The sequence below is a fragment of the Lepisosteus platostomus genome, chromosome 3 (genome assembly GCF_059453375.1).
Source record: "Lepisosteus platostomus isolate fLepPlt1 chromosome 3, fLepPlt1.hap1, whole genome shotgun sequence".
Taxonomy (NCBI): Eukaryota; Metazoa; Chordata; class Actinopteri; order Semionotiformes; family Lepisosteidae; genus Lepisosteus; species Lepisosteus platostomus.
This window is the reverse complement of record NC_142613.1, coordinates 44061914-44080140: the sequence shown is the minus strand read 5'-3', so window position 1 is coordinate 44080140 and position 18227 is coordinate 44061914. Positions and strand designations below refer to the sequence as shown.

Here is an 18227-nt window from a genome sequence, read left to right as displayed (position 1 = left end):
GGAGACTTTTTTTCCCTGCTGCTGCCAGGGAAAACATCAACTGTGATGTAGATGAAAAACTGTGGCCAAATCCACAAGACAGACAAGACTGTTTCTGAATGCAGCATTTTTTTTTGCTTGCATACAGTAGTTGTGTTTGGCAGTTAACTGTGTTTTTCTTAGTTTACAGAAAGCATGTTGTGTATTTTACTGTAATTTGTGTAAAAAGAAACCATCTGAATAGTCATTACAGTGATTTTTTTCAAAATGGTTTTGTTCAATTTGTTATGTTCCTACATGCATTTCCGCTTTTTATCAGAGAATTTACTTTTTTGACACAGTGTTTTATTGTTGCTTTCTGAGAGTTACAAATACCGTATGACATAAGTGTGTGGCATTCAGACCTGATAGTTTTTTTGTTTTTTGAGGGCTGTGTATGTAGTTTTTCAGCCATTATGTGTTTTTTCCGTGTTAGATTTTGCAGATGTGGTATTGGTGAATAGTTCAGAGAATTATGCGCAAGCAATTGAGAAAAACTGTAACATGTGTCTTGTGTCTAAAGTCTGAGTTTGATTCTATTTGGATATTTTTCTTTATAGAGGTGAAACCAAATAAATTAAAACCAATATTCATAGGCACTAACTACCCCAGTATTGTCTTATTTTAAAGCTTTAAAATATTCTGCTAATAGAAGACACAATACTGATTTATGCATTCAAACACTATAAAAGCAGTTGGGACCTCACCAGTTTTTATTTTACTTTGTAACAACTAGACCTAATTACTTGTCCGAGTCACCACTGGAGAACACGGCTACTATAATGCCTTTTAATCAGGTAGACAGAACATAAAAACAAGCACCCCTCAGAGATTAACAATAAACACAAATTTTACATTCCTTTAGTCGAGTCTCTTGGTAGTTTAAAATGTCTTTATGCTCTTAAAAAGACAGCATTTTTAGTCTGTTGCAGCAACAGGAGTAAAACAACCCCAGAAAACGACTTGTTTAGTTTTGCCATTTTGCGTTTCAGTTATGAACAAACATTAACTTCTTAAGATCTAAAAGCATAATGGACTATACATATTGTCATAAGTATTCTAGCAATATTTTGTAGATTTAGAAATAAAATTCAGATCACACTATATGCAATGATATTTAAGGCTTATGGAGTACATTGTGATAATAATCTTGAATGTATATTTTTCCTATGGAGTATTCCATGTAAAGAAGTACAGTTTTTCATTTAAATTTGTTGATAGTTCATTTATAACCCAGAATAATGAGAAAAAGATCAATCATTATATCACTTAAAATGGCCATGGTAACATGATTAATATCACTTAAAACTTTGTTTGATTTTATTAATGAAAACAGGTAAAACATTTGCAAGGGTAGAGACCACTTTAGTAGATAAATTCAGCAAATGATCTTGACAAACATTACCTCAAACATCAAAGTGATCTGAAAATGTTTTCAGTCCTGTTCAAAGAGTATTCTTGGTATCTTAAGAGAAATAATATGAAACGGTTAATATGAGGGGTCAAGAAAGAATAACTAAAATCCAATATGCAATATTAAGTTGAAAATGAATTTGAGTATCTATAACTGAGTTCTACAAGATATTTTTATGCACTTCAAATTGCTTTTGGAAAAACTAACACATTTTCAAACACCCTCAACAATTTGAACAGCAGTGAAATTCCAACATCCTAAATGGTTAAGCCAAGTGTTACAAAATTCTTCTTCATTAAAAAGGTTTAAATAAACACCATTTAACATCCTAAGGGCATGCATACCAGTAACATTACTAGACAGGCTAAAGCCAGTGTTATATTTCTGCTCCTAAACTAAACAGATCAAGTGCAGCTACTGAGTTTTTTTTTATCATTCCATTAGTGCAAATGTTTCATTTGTTCCATCTCCCAAACATTCATTAGACTAAGAAGTACACATTTGAAATACTATGTTAATTCAAGTATCTTAATTAACCAAGAATATATATATATAACAAAGCAGGATGGCAAGGTGGTGCAGCGGTTACCATTCCTGTCTTGCAGCACTGTGGCCCTGGGTTCGGTTTCCTGGAGTGCTTTCTGTGTTGTCTCCATGTTCACATGAGTTTCCTGCAGGTGCTGTTATACTTCCACAGTCTAAAGACATGCTGGTAGGTTAATCAGATTCTGGGAAAGCTGGCCCTGGTGTGAATGTATATACGTCTGTGTGTGCCCTGCAATGGACTTGTGCCTGTTGCATGCTGGGATAGGCTGCAACCCTGAATTGGATGACATGGTTAGAAAATGGGTGGATATTAAACAAAGCGGTACAGATGAAATATTTTCTTTGGGAAAGGGTGTATGGTTATGAAAAGGTCAGATACAGCATTTATTATTTTTAATGTGAATGCATCCAATGCAAAAATCCTGATTTATGCAGATACATTTTGGTGCAGGGAGGATCACTGATCTTTGAAATTCCAACAAAAGTATAACCCCCTGCTATGGAAACAGACCTCTGCTCCATTCAAAATCCCCCTCGAAGAACATCCTCCAATTTCCCCACTATTAGAACTCAGATGATCTGTTTGGTGTAACCATGACAAGATTTATAGCAGCTAAAGAAACTGGGTTATATTTTTTTATAATGCAGAATAGATGTTCAGTAATAAATTAAAGAAAAAACATCAGTCAATATATATTATTTAAAATGTATTCTTATTAGTGATTAACAATCAAGAAATGAATTAGAGCCAGTTATTTGACTAAATAAATGCTAAGAATACACATGTGAAGTTGTTCACATTCTTACTAACAATGTAACATGCCAGGGTGTACGATAAATGGACTGACCACGCCAGCAGCTATATCACCCTGCAAATCAGGTGTAAGCCTGTCCAGTACCTGGATGGGAGATCTCCTGGGAAAGCTAGTTGCTGCTGGAAGAGGTGTTAGTGGGAGTAGTAGAAAGCTCTCACCCTGCAGTATTTGTTGGTCCTAATGCCCCAGTATAATGATGAGGATACTATACTATAAAAAAGGCACCATCCTTCATGACCATCCTACATAGCCTCCTTATAATCCCCAACTATGAATTGGTTTTATCACCCTGTTCTTCTCTCCATTGCATCACCCAGTTGGTTGCAATTTTAGTAGACTGTCTAGAAAAGCGCTATCAAATTAAAGGAATTATTAATACAGAGAATCCTTAGACTACCAGTAATTAAGCAGCTGAAATGCACTCTTTTACATTAGTATGTTATTTAAACTAGAAAATAAAGTGCAACACCAAGCAACATCAATTGTTCAAATGCTATTTATTGTTGACAAGAACTGTATTTTCTCTTTACTTAGAGGTAAACACAAACAGCTTATATCTAGAGGTAGAAACACAATGTAGTCTACAGAAATACCAGGCTGCACGGATATGAATCAATACAGCAGGTTCACACAAAAAAGAAAATACTGTTTTTTTAAACATCATGCTTTTAATAGTTTTTAAGAATAAATTTCCTCACGTAGCAATTGCATTGACAGAATGCGAGCTCCTGTGAATGCCCAGCAACAATTACTCAGCTCACAGAAATGAATAGGACCTGGTGGAACCTGTAAAAGTTTATTTCATGGCTTTGATAGTTTTTTTAAATATTACTTACAGTTTATACACTTTGATAACATAGGATATACTCTATTAAATGTATAGGATGCATTTTTTTAAAGTTAGACTGTAAATGTAATGGCTCTATATATTCTTGAGAGCTTTGAAAAGAATCACGAGACAATGAACCAGTCTCATCTTATTGCCTTCTCTGAGACTTTCTTATATATGCAACAAGAAAAGTAAACAGAACAGTCTAATTTGTTACATTTACCATCTTTGAAGAAGCCTTATGATAAAGGGCTCACAAAAAATGACAAATGAGGGAAAGTACAAGTATTGACACTACAATGATACCAAATCCACTGTATAGCACGTTTGAAACCAATAACAAAATGTAACGCAGGAAATAGCAAAAAGCTATTCAAAAACTGTCCCACCCAGGTCTGAAACATTTTATTTTAGATACTTCCTGGACCTAAAATGCCTTGATTAAAGGTTGAACATTATTAGTGTTAAATGATTAACAAGCTCATAACACTTGAACAATAAAAAGGTATTTTATTTGGTAACTAATTGTTTCAACAAAATAATATAAATTAAACCTACCTTTAATATAACTAATATTCTGCTAGAAGGTAAACAAATATGATATTCCACTACAGGCTACAATTTGGTGCACATGGTGAAAGGAAATCAAGTGACAAATTGTAAGTAATATCCATGATTAATTTGCATTCTTCTGTTATCAAAGCCCTTAATTCTTCTTCTTTTGAGAAAAAGAGGGCTATGATGTTCTTATTTATTAATCCACGGGATATCAAGACATCTAGAAATGAAGGCATACATATCAGCCACCTCCTGTATGACCTTGCTGGTTGGCTTTCCTGCACCATGCCCAGATTTGGTATCTACATGAATGAACAAGGGATTGGTCTGTTTGGGATTCTGGCTGACTATGTACTGCAAGGTAGCGATGTATTTCAAGGAGTGCAGTGGCACCACTCTGTCATCGTGATCTGCAGTGAGCAACAGCACAGCTGGGTACTGCACTCCATTTTCTTCTGGGATCTTGATATTATGGAGAGGGGAGTACCTGCAAAAAGAAAAGCATGGTTTTAACTCGGGGAGTTTTGCTTTTTTCACAGTTTTAAAAAATGAGCACAGAATTTCAGAGACAAATTACTATTTAGCATTTCATTTCTCACTTTCCTGTCACGTATAGTCATTTTTCCTATAAATGTACATTTTTGCAACAATTCATCAACATTCTGAACAGGAATTAAAAAAATATTTTTAAACATTGCTTTCTATTAAAAAACTGATATTGGTTATAGTTTTTAAATTCTTCACTCATGGTTAGATCCAAAAGAGTAGTTAGATCTACTCTTTAACTTATAGTCTATATTATAAGTAAAAACTAAACCTAAGAACACTGCACATGCAGTAATGACTTTTACAGTTTCCATCCATTTTAACAATATTACAATAAACTCTTAAATTATATGACATTTTATTTACTTTAAAATTATATTCTACAGTGAATTTTACTGAAGAATACTTAAAACCTATTTCACCTAAATGGAAAGATTTAACCTAAATATAATGATTCTGAGAAAGAGTTCAATACAGTGTACAAGTATGGAGCAAAGCCACCAGTAAAGTATTTGCAGGTCTGAAATAAATGCAATCCTTTACTATTTTACCAACAGATTTTCTTCAACATCTCTTATGGCATATCATTTCGGTATTTAGCTAACTTACTTGATTAACCATTCATACTGTTCTTTTATCTCAGAACACCCAAAATCAGTGGTCCAGGCATGACCTATAGTAAACTTGTGAAACTTCAGCATATCCATAACTCCAACCTGAGCAACAGCACAGCCAAATAAGTCAGGTCGCTGATTCACACACGCAGCTAAAAGAACAAAGAGAATTGTAGAAATGTCAGAAAAACACATATGTAAAATAAAGTTATTTGAGTATATTTATTTTTAAATAAAGTATTTATTAAGTATTGTGGTTTAACATAAGATCAATACATATACAGTACAGTAATTATGCTATTTCTGCTTTTATGAAAATGACTGAGGAACATATGGGACGCTGAGCATATAAACCTAAGGGTATCAAAATCATTTATTTCACTGAATTCAGTTTTTTGCATTTACTTTGTGAAGGCAGTGTGATTTTGTCAATACAGAAGTTTTGTTTATGAGGAGACATTCACAGCAATCATTAAAACTGTGTTAATTTGACTAGATTCCTGATCTCAAGATGTACCATGGTTCATTATTTTTTAAATGAAAAGATATGATCACAAAAAATCAACTTTTTCTTAAGAGGTTTAGTCTTCATGTTTTATTGGTAAAAATGACTTTGAGAGAGAATCTGTAACTTAAATTGTTGTTTCCTTAAACAATTCTTAAGTCAAAACTTAGATTCAAACTTAGATTGAAACAGTACAGCTTTGATGACCTGAATCAACAACATACCCACTAAAAGGCCACCATTGGAGCCTCCATTAATGGTCAGTTTGGAAGAAGATGTGTAGCCCTGTTTCACAAGGTATTCAGCAGCACATTGGAAATCATTAAAACAGTTTTGTTTTTGTGCCAACATTCCACCTGTAACAACAATCAATGCATAATGAAACAGTAACTGCATACAAAACTCAGTTTTGTCATTGTTTTACTCTCCATTCATTCAATACAATAGCATGAAGAGATTTCTAGCACTTGTTGAGCAAATAAGCCTTTTGAGGAAAATTACATTTAGACGTTACACACTTATTGTAAATAAGTTGCTGTTTTTTTAGATGTGTAGAATTTTGAATAAAAGTCAGGTTAATATTCATAAAAAGAACACTTGCCATGTTGGCACTGGTGTTTAAGGTGACAGTATTTCATCAAGAGTAAATGAAAAAACATTTACAGCACCAAAACTAAAATTAACTGTGATATTAGAATAATGTGCTGCAGGACACCTACTTCTACACTGCAAATGTTCTGTGTTGAGATGTGGGCAAGTTGTAATCAACACAATTATTGCTGTCAGAGAGGGAAATTGGAAAGATAATTATTCTTCATTGTGGAAGAGACACAAAAATGAAAAGATTATTCTTATGGGTCTGGGTGTGGAAGACAATGAATCTTTTTCCGTGGTTTTGGACAATAATGAAGGTGTCCGACAGTGACACTGACCGAGGGTTTTAGTGTTTATCATGAGCTAAACTGATGAGCATAGTACATTTAATCTACTCTGATTTATACTCTATTTTTCATTCCTCAATTTCAGTAAAAGATAGAAGTAGACTGGTATGCTATTTTATTACAAATTAAGAGGCATTGTAAATGCACCAAAAAATTGTACTGGAACCAGAGCCTCACAGTATATTTTTAATGTAAGATTTACAAATAAAATGTGACATTATAGTTGTCAAAAGCATGGCAGTAGCAACAGTACAGGATCTTCACAGAGCGAGCACCCCATCAGAAATACAGGATCTTCACAGAGCGAGCACCCCACCAGATCCGAGTTTAGTACCTGAACTTTGTTAAAAAAGCTAGCCATTCTGTTTTTTAGGAAGCTCTGATTTCCTGTATAGAGTATTGCTAGGTTAAAAATGGTCTCTGCTGGGTAGTATATGCGTTTTAAGAACAGGGAAATACAGTAGTTTCCAATTCATTTAGTAGCATCAATATTGACAGATTTAACTGTAGGTTGTTTTCTGTTTGGTTTATAAGGCTTGAGGTTTGCCTCTTTTTGGCTTGTTATGCTTGGATAATTGTGTTTATTTTTGGTTGGTCAAGAAGTAGGCTTCTGAGGCACCTTGTGTTTAAATAGAGTAACTTATACAGTATGTGGTATGTTTATATTGTGTGTTGTTTAGTGTTTCATTGTCATTATTAATAAGTATTTGTTGCACACCCTCCCCCAAAAGGTCAATCCCCCTCCCCCTAGGTCAATGTCCTCCTGGAATGTAACCTTAAATATCTTGAATTATCTTGGAAAGTAGACACCGCACAGGCTTGGCTAGGGTCTTTAACTAAAGGGCATCTTGGAAATCCTGTCCCAACCTTCAGATTATTTATGTCTTACTCAGTACTCCCATTAGAAATATCCAGAACAAAAACAGGAAAAAACAACAAAAGCATTGCATTGCCCTTCTTCAAAAGTCAAGTCCTGTCACATATCCATCTTTCCATGTCTTCTCTGTCTACTGCCTTGGATAACAACTTGAAAGTAAATTGAAAGTATATGAGCTTTTAATTTCACTGACAGAAAAAAGAAAAAAAAACAACAGAAAAATGGCAATAGGGATGAATGCTAAGGACCTCCCTAAGTCTCTGAATGGTCAGAATTTGCTGAACAACAGCTATTTTTATTAGATAAACTTTAATCATTATCTTCTTTCCCAAAGTAGGGGACAAAGGTTTTTTTGTATTTTTGGCAAATTTTAGCTTTTGAGATTGAATTTTCCTGGATAATTTATATATTGGTGCTTCTGTAAACTGAACTGTCAGATAAATATTCCTAGGAAAAAATATTAATTTGCTTTATGCCGTTGTATCTAGTTGCGAACCACACTGTTGAAAAATTTAGGCTGTCTTGTGTCTGCTGACAGATAGTCTGTGGTGTGGTTTTGATTTTGCTGGTAAAAACATAATTCATCCTTTGTAATAGTAATATTTGCTAGCCATGCAAAAAATGAAAAGCTCAGAACGTCTCATCCATAAAATGTTTGACTGTTAGTACAAATCATAGATAAGGGGTCCATAGTGAAATACCAAATTCACAGAACAAAAAAGAGGTACAGTACCTCAAAGCCTGCATGTGTGTGCATACACAAATCCAAGGGTCTGGAAGTCATCTTCATGCAAATGTACTGAATAGACTTCATGTATGCAAATATATTTAAATATTATAGAAAATATAGAACCTAATTTACATTTTTGTAGTTGAAAATAAAAACAGTAGTATAACGTAACACATACCTTATGTACACACAGTTGATGGAAGTGGTAGCTAAATATAAAAAATACACAACAGTATTCCACCTTCTTCATAAATATTTTATGCATCTAAGTCTTTAACTTGGTGACCTACGGTTATGGTTTTAACATGCTTGTTCTAACATTATAACGTTTATATACTGTACTCCATAAAAAGTTATGTTTTATCATTTCTAAGAATACGTAGTAAGTACACCACTTGCTGTTGTGAAAATATTTTACTGATTTAATACCACTTGAACTTAATGGTAATGTTAGTATGGAATAGTTTAACTACTGTAAGCAACTAAAATATAAGTGGATGTTTTGGATACATTTTATAAAACAAAACTTTTATTGTCCTTATAGTGTTAATGGACAGTGGACTGTAATATAGCACGCTGCACCCAGGCAGTTAAAAGCCCGTTCAGAGAATTACTTTCTTACATAGCCGAATATATAAAAACGACCATTATTATAGCTTGTTGTGAACGCGATGTGCCTCTTTCAGGTTTACATTCGAATTGACAAAATCTATATTTTGTGTTTATGTGGCCACTTAGAAACATAACAGCTTAAAATGTTTCAAAAGGAATCATGAGAGAATGAGTCAATAAAAAATAAAACATGTTTACAAAGAAAGTGGACTACGGTAATACTACCAGCTATATAAATGTTATATTTAGATCCTTAAATTAATATTATTAATTTCTTTATATTCCATATTATATTTCCTATTAAGCAGATTATAAAAAGTACACATTTTATCTACTGAAATAACGACAGCAAGTATTCATAGAAAAGGTAAAACATTATAGCTTTTTACAAAGTATATATACTTAATATAGTCAGAACAAGTACGTCACCTTTTCCAAAAGAAACATTTTATGCATCAGTCTTTAATCCAGTCACTTACTATGGTTAAGAAGAAAGTGGAATACTGTTGTGTACCTTTATGAATACAAACGTACTTATGGTTGTTACATGTCTAATGAGATCCTGTTTATATGTCCTTCTAGGATACTTATTACATTTTTGTGAATGACACTTTGACAAATGTCCCTCCTCAGCCATCCTAACACAGCCAGCATGCCTCCTTAGTTTTTTCATGTATCGAGAGGCCTGTCCTATTCTTCTATGCTGGTCTTACCTTAGCTAACACTACTCTTATTCAAGCCCATCTTTCTATCATTCACTAATCTCTATCCACCCAGTCACTGGAGTATTTAACCTGAAGTCTGTGCTGCCAAAATCACATTCTTCACTAGTCACTATTTACTTTAACACTGACTTTCGCAGCTGATCCTGTGTGAGCAGGAATGCCTCTCGGTAAACAAACCCAAACCGCATTTACCCACTGGTTGGTCTTCTTAATTAAGAAGAGTGGCTAATTCCATGCAGATCTTGACAGCTCTTTTCCTTTACATTGAATCTCACTCCCTCTGAGTGTCAATTACTCATTCAGACCAGCTGTGCCTCATTCTGGAGGGATTCCCAATTAACAGGTGGCCATCTTGGTTTAAAGCCATAATACAGGGTCTGAGCACTGAGCCAAGATGGTGGCTTTCTCACAAAGCTGTCTCACAGCCTCACAGAGACTTATCACCTTTGATGATAGGGTAAAAAACTGATACTTCAAGCTGAAAGCTGAGGTATTCCCACTTTTAATAAATATATTTTTTTAATTACTAACGGCAAAACACGAACATGGCTAATTACCTTTGTGCCAGGTTTCTCCATATTCTCCACCTCCTCTGATATTAGCAATCGCTAAGACCCCACCCAGGTGTCTCACAAAGATAAGCCTTGAAACACTGAAATGAACAGAAAACATGTTATTTCAAATCAATCTGGTGGTATATTTGAAATGTAGGTACACTTAACAACATAAAACCATGTTATTAAGACAAGGGAAGAAAAACGATAACAATAGCAGATGGTATGTTTATTTTCCACCCACTCCACGAGTTACATAGAGGTTTCACGCTAAGTTTTTATTCACGTCACAAGAGCAAAACTACAAGCTCAACAAGGTTTATTTTCTTTTAACGGTTAACAGGTATATATGCTAATCTCGAAGGTGGGTAGAGAGCAAGAGTGAGAGAATGTACCAGCAGCTAGCAGTCCATGAGGCAAAGAGAACAATGAAAGGAAATGTCTCCTCTTTATATAGGGAAGAAAAATGTAATAACCATGAATGGAAAAAAAAAACATTTCAAAACCCTAAATTTGAATAATTATATTTTTAAGTTTGCTTTATTTGCTGTTTAGTTTTAGTAAATAAGAGAGAATGACCTTTTAATTGATACTTTGCATTTCTTTACCCTACACTGTACTCATCAGTAAATAAAAATATCATGGGTGCTTCCAAGACACGACAGCAATGTATGTTACTCACAAGTTTAAAAGAAAAGGTGTGATATATGTATAAGTTGCTACTTTGCGCAAAAGCAAAACAAAACTGAAGTATAAAACAGAACCCTAGTGAATGCTGCTAGAGAATGCATTAGGTTTACTCTGCATTATTCATCCATGGAAGGAACATGCTACACCACTTGCTTTCTATGCATGTAATGTAAACTCTCCTTAACTTGAAAACTTTATGTAACCCATGGGAGTTTATTTGACCTAAAGTTGAATTTATGTAAGCAGTCTTGAGTAACCCAGGGAGAGGAATTTGATCTTTTACATAATGTCACAGACATATAAATATACTTAAAGTAATAATGCTGAAAAGTTTTACTTCACAAAAGACAGAGAACCAGTATATGATAATTGTCTGTGAAATATATATTTCATTTTCCTCCAGCATTATAACCAACTTGCAGGACATTAAATTAGATCAGCACTGATGAAAAAGAAATACTTCAACAAAAACAAATAGAGCACAGAACATTTTAAATCCTGTCTCTAAATTCCTTTAAGATAACATAAAAAGCAATAAGAAAGATGAACTGATTAAAGGTAGCATCACATTCAGAATGAAAAAAGGTGGTAAATGTGACAAGGTTTGATAAATTAGTTTCAGTTCCTAAACTTAAAAAGTAGCAATAATTTTATTTGAAATATATTTAAACAAGTACAATATTAATGTTGATGTACATAATTCATGCTTAGGCAGGGAAACAGACAAAATGTTTTCAGACTATTATTGAAAACAATGTCCAAAAGGCATTTCACTCTTTAAATGATTAGCAATATGTAATACTATGAGAATTAATATAGCAAAACAATTTCACAATTCCCAGCATTTTAAACTATAACAATGAACCATGCTTGAATTACAGGGATAATGTACAATCATTCTAAAACACTGATGCATATTTTTATCCGAACACAAAATGGTATCATGAAAGGCAGCTGTAGAATCCTTGCTTCCTGATTCCTCTGAGACTTGCGAGTTAAAATATGCTATGTTTCTCTGTCCCATTCTGAAAGGTTTCCCTCTAGGATTTCCTAACAGTAAAGGTGACATTGTGTTTCAGGACTGCTGAGCAAACTACATTACCATGAACAGCTGGAGGACAAATGTAGGACAAACGGACAGGATTATTATAATGTTTTTTTTTCTCAAGAATAGCACAGATTTTTCTCTATTATTAGGAAAGTTTATGGGATGTTTTAGTGTGCTCCAAATTAAATTGTTACTTCACGTCATTTACAATAATAGCACATTTAATTTGACCTTGATTAAAAAAAAACTTTACTATAATTAAAATGAATAACAATATTAATCATATATTAATTAATTTTATAAGTAAACGAAGAAATTAATAATCATCTAATAGTTTCTTTCCTGCAAAGTAGCTATGTGGACAGACAAATAGTTCTTACCTGTAACTGGGAGTAATGGATATATTGAATCCTCCATATCCATAAAGGAGTGCTGGATGAGAACTATCCATATTAATTCCCTTCTTATGGACAATAAACATGGGTATCTGAGTTCCATCTTTGCTGGGGTAGAACACCTAAATATACAACATATTTAAAGGTTGTAAATCATTGTTACAAATACTGCTCTAATAAATATTTCAGTATGTACATGATTTAATAAACATATGGAATGTTTTGAGTTTTTTTTTCAACTCAGTTAAATTATTTAATACACAGTGAGGAGTATACTCAGAAGAAATTTTGTTTGCACAAAGCAGACAAAGTATTTTTATGAAGACTGAAGCTTGCATTTAAATATGAAAAAAAAAAACATTTCAAAGAGCTAAAGCAAATAAGTAATTAACAATCACACCGGTCTCACATTAAATGAAAACTTAGATCTGCCAATAGGAAATTATATGCAAGTCTCTGAAGGTAAAATAAACATTCTGTATGTCAGGGCGTTAAACTCCTGTCTTCAAGAACTGTGTTTGGAATATATGACTGACAGGTGTGTCTGAGTTTTGATTTAACCCACACCCTGATACGCTTTAGGCAACTGGTATTTAAACTGTTTCTTCTGTTTCTCAGTGTTCTTAAATATACCCATCATCTACTATTTTGAGAGTTGTTGGTGACAATCTCATTCTCTCAGACACACAGCCACACAGCCTCTAGCAAGGAACATTTTCATTATAGCCAATAACATGCTTTTCTTCTATCTTACAGATTAAGAGGCTCTGAGCCAAATCCAGAAGAGGAAGGAATGCCCGATAGGCATAGCTGCAATGCCAGCCGATGGCTAATTTTAGCAGTTTACACTTTGCTTTATAGCGGCTAAATGAAAATGTCCATCTTCCAAAGACTACAATGTTCAATGCATGGCAATTATCACCTTCTCTTAAGCCAGTAGAGAGTGAAATGGAACAGGAACAATTTGATTGAATTATGAAATGGGACAGGAACAATTTGATTGAATTGTGAAATGGAACAGGAACAATTAGATTGCTGGGAAACAATGCAATGAATTATATTTTCAAAAAGTAATTTTGCATTTCATAGTTAAAACATGTTGCTTCAATGATTCTCATCACATTTTAAACCCTCAACAAATGCAAAGCTTGTTTCAAACCATTTTTCCCCAATCCCTTGAATAAATTTCAGGTGGTCTGACACGGTAACGTCTCAAATTTGGTACAGCTGTTTATGATTTTTTACAAGACTGAATACTAGCCGTATTGTTAACAAAATAAATAGCTTTAATTGCTATATATTTACAAGATATATACAGTACATAGTCTGTCTTTTCTCCCATTCTACCTGAATCTTTTAGGTGACAATATACAACTCTATATTATAATGCAAATCTAATGCATTTTGAAAAGGGCTAACTGTGCTTTTTACTGTCTTAATCTTCCCACTGAAAGACGTAGAATGGTAACCTAAAATACCAAAATAACATGATTTTGTTTTTGAGCTGAAAAGCAACATAGTAAATTTAGTATGTCCATTTGAGGAGTAAGAGAAATCCAAATATAAATGTGGTTCTCCTTTTGAAAAAGGGCAGGAACCACCGTTATATACATTTTAATGCACCTCTTGCAATTCAGGGTGACTGCATTTTTAAATACAACATTTCTGAACACTTGAGAAACACGCTAATACCCTAATCCCGTTCAGTTTAAGTCCATATAGATATAGATTTTAACTAAGGACATAAAGTTTGAAATAAAAGGAGTCTATCTAGTCAGTAGTGAACTGATCCAAGGATCTCACCCAGACGTTTCTTGAATGAAGCCATGATCGGCTTCAACAACATTGCTGGGTAGCTGGTTTCATACATCCATAACTTTATGGGTAAAGAAGTGCCTCCTGTTCGTGGTTATATCATATATACCATTAGTTTTTCAAGCTAACACTTAGAATATATTGTTGTCACTATTCTCTACTCATTGCTAAGTTCAAAATAAGTGTCCACAGATTTTCAGTTAGTTCGCACGTTCCTAATGACCCTTTTTCCAAATAAAGGCTTCTTTAAAGAATACAGATTACTTAAAGAGATATCTAATCAATAACAGATAGTAATTCGTTTTCACTCATTACAAAATGTGTCAGACGTTATTTCACATCATCTTTGTCTAAAAAAACTAAATTTGCAGGGTTTTAGAAAGAGAACACTATTTTTAGTCACTTATTATACTGATGTAGGGACATGATGGCAAAAAAAATCTGATAAAGATTTCATAAGTTGGCAAATGCATTTTAAGGAAGACATTAAAAATACATCATGATGTGCTATGTCTATATTGACTATCTGTCATAATAAATCATTTAGTTAAAAATCACAGCTTTCCAAATAATGAATACACCTTTTTCATATTAACACTGACTACTCTGAGTGTAATAGTCATTAAGAAGTGGGTGAGATACTTATAATGTCCTCATAAATTACTTCATATTATTAAATAGCCAACTTTATTGAGTTCCAATAGAATCTTCTGAAGCAAAATGTGATCATACTTGTAAGCATGCAATTTTCCAATCATCAACTATCATTACTGATAGTGCAAACCAAAAAGTGCACTGAGCTGTCAGACTATACTCCACAATAAGAAGGTTTATTGTATTTTCAAAGTTATTACCTGTGGTACGTGAAGGTCTCACACTTCTATAACAGCACTATCAGAACAAACTCTGAACCTACTAAAGGTAACAACATACAGAAATATTTTCACCGTCAATCCAAATAACAAGACAGATAATGCAATTTTTTAATACAGTACTTAGCACCACTTTACAACCACTCCAACGTCATAGGAGACGTTCCAAGCAATTCTGTTCCGTGTTTGGCTTGCATTTTTGTTATTTAAGTGTATATTGGAGCCTAATGGCAAGTGAAATTAATAATAGTTCCAACGATGATTAATCCCACCATGTGCAGGTGGATGCTGCACATTGGTGGTGGTGGAGGGGAGTCCCCAGCGCTTTGAGTGGAGTGTCCAGAAAAGCACTATATAAGTGTAAGCAATTATTATAATTATTATTATTTAATTAGAATTGTTTAAGACCTTCAATCACAAAACTGAATTTCTCCATCATATGTAAGTGAAAGGTGCAAATACACACATGCTTAAAATACAGTTAAATTATAACTAAAATGTAAAGTAGTTGAGTAAACCAGAAAAGTTCAAGTTCAAAATAACTTTTATCAGTGTGGAATATTACAGTGTGTTAAACTGGGTTTGTTCACCTAGTTAAGGGGAGGAGAAAAGCTGGTTTGAACATAATCCAACATTGTTCTGAGACACCAAATATCACCTAGAATACGGTCTCAGGCCTTGTGACCTATATCAGCTACTAGTACACTTAATGTGTTCAGGTTTGAATAATATGAAACGTTTAATGTTTGAAAGTTCAAAGAAATCCAGGTCAAAATGGAAAATGGTGGGTTTATTCACCAATAACTGTGATATGTACCTTCTTTAGTTTCTTTCAGATCTTTTAAAGTTTTATTGTAGAAAAATGCTTTACAGAAAATAGGCCACATTTCGCTCCTGATAAATGTACTGCATTCAATAACATTTTGCATGTTTCATTTCAAGACATTTCAAAGTACTATACAGTGAATTTAAAAAATCAATGTTTCATAAGCAAAAAATAGCATTTCTTTATTGAAAGTGAGAGATGGGAGGCTTGTACAGTCTAAAGTCTTGTCATTGGGACATGCAGCAAACCAGAATTTAAAGAGCTGAGCTGTCACGATAGAGTGTAATAGCTCAGCAAAACACTGATGGCCCTGACTGTTGAGTGTTTTGTAGTTTAGAAGAAGGGGTTTGATGTCAATGAAATACAACACTGGGAACCAATGTAGGAAGTCAAGAATAGGGAACATATATGGGAGACATGGACTTGATAAAGATTCTAGTAGATGACTTTTGAAGATAGTAAAGTCTGTTTATAATGCACTTAGAAGCAACAGCAAACAGTGCATTACAGTGTAGGCTAATCTAGAGAAAAACTGGCATGCACCTGTTTCTTACAATCTGATTGGGACTGTTTGTATACGGGCAATATTACAGGTTAAAAAAGAATACTCTTATAATTCTGACATGACTCTCCAAAGACATACTAGTATTTTTCCCTTGTACTGTATATCTGATTTAATCTTCAAGTCAACAATGATCATGTCAAAGTATCCATGCTAAGCTGTTTGTGTGGCCTCGATACTTAACGTATCAATAGAGACTAAAAATCTCTATTAACATTTAATTCAGTCATAAATTAACATTAAATAGATGTTAAATTCATCTTACCTACTCTTTTACATTACGTGAATTTACATCCTTGACCTTAGACTAGAGATTTGCTTCAAATCTTAGATATCTGTTCAACATTTCACTTTGTAATTACACAAAACACAACCAAAATTTCAAAATATTTGTTTTAATAGTCTGAAGGTCATGCTAAAGTGCAGTACACACCAATGATCTTCTATCACAGTAGCTATCAAGGCAAACTCTTAGCAATTTCTGTTCTTTGGAAGTGCTATTTTGGTCTTTTCAGATCAATAGGTATAAACTGTTCCTGCTGAACTGCTGAAGCTACAAAGTGGCAAAAAACGCACACCCCAATGCTCATCCTAATTCGCATCAGTGGAAGCAGCAGGGTGCTCCTTCTTAGCTAGTTGGAAAACCTTATCTGCTTTATGTGAAGTGCAAACACTAGAAAAGAAAAATTTTAATTAAGGCATCAATAGAAGAACTCTTCCTCTCTTAAAAAACACAAAAGAAGATAAAGATCACAGCTTGAAACAATATTTGATTTGCAAAAAGAAGAACACCTGCTTTGTCTTTTGGAGATAAGCAATGTAACACATTATGGACTCTGCTGCAGATGTGAAACGTCTATAAATTATCTTTCAAATGAAGCCCAAGCAGGTTATGTCAACTAAAAGATTCAAATGCATTCACTGACATTAAAAGGGTCATTGACTTGTTTAATCCTGACAATTACAAAAAATGATTAAACCAAAGTCCTTGCTGTGATGCACTGCTACTCTATTTTTCAAAAGACTCACATTTAATATTGATAGAGTGAGAGGTTACCCAGCAGGATTCTTGACATGCCCTCACTACCTTGGCTTTCATATAATAAATGGCAAAAATATTAAACAGATAACAGACTGAAAAGAATTGCAAGGCACAATAAGATTACTTTCAGTCATTTCAAAGCTAAAGGCGTTATATCTGTGGTTTAAACAATTGCCCTTTTCAGTTCCCATTTTTATCCATAACTCCTTACCTTCAAGATTTTGTAAAAAAAAAAAGAATAAATATGAAAACTATTCAGGAAGTGTAGTTTCCAATCATGTAAGGCTTCTATGACTGAGCCTGTGTACACAGACAGTACAGATGCAGCACAATTCTATAATTTTGATTTTGTAACATATACAGTGCTTCATTAAAAAAAAAAATAGCGATCATACAATAAATAAAACAAATACTGGCATGTAATGAAAATGTTGGAAAAAGGAGTTTATGCCAGATGAACAGGAGCACAGTACACATTTTGCCATTTTGCCTTGTAAAGTTTTTTTCATTTTGTTGGTTTAAACTTCACAGTCATGACGCTTTGAAGTAGCAATCAATACTGGTTATATTTACTCCTTCCTACTGTACTTATCCACGATTTTTTCATCTGCAGTGTCGCACATTTGTAGTGTCAATCCAAGCCTGACATGAGCAGCATATCTGAAACTGAAAATGTTTTCCAGTAAGTGGCTC

The 18227-nt window shown here is 33.7% G+C and overlaps 1 protein-coding gene across 2 annotated transcripts in view; it reads right to left on the bottom strand.

The window, feature by feature from the left end:
* Window positions 1-3273: 3273 nt before the first annotated feature.
* The window catches only part of prep (prolyl endopeptidase), a 54097-nt gene continuing 39143 nt past the window's right edge, over window positions 3274-18227 (bottom strand). The window contains exons 11-15 of one of the 2 annotated variants that reach the window (XM_088625700.1): window positions 12403-12539; window positions 10288-10382; window positions 6070-6201; window positions 5336-5492; window positions 3274-4667 (exon numbers count right to left, since the gene is read on the bottom strand). In XM_088625700.1, the coding sequence (XP_088481826.1) occupies window positions 4370-4667; window positions 5336-5492; window positions 6070-6201; window positions 10288-10382; window positions 12403-12539 (819 nt within the window). In that variant the 3' untranslated portion in view covers window positions 3274-4369. The remainder of the gene's footprint in view (window positions 4668-5335; window positions 5493-6069; window positions 6202-10287; window positions 10383-12402; window positions 12540-18227) is intronic. The other variant, XM_088625701.1, reaches the window with a different exon arrangement.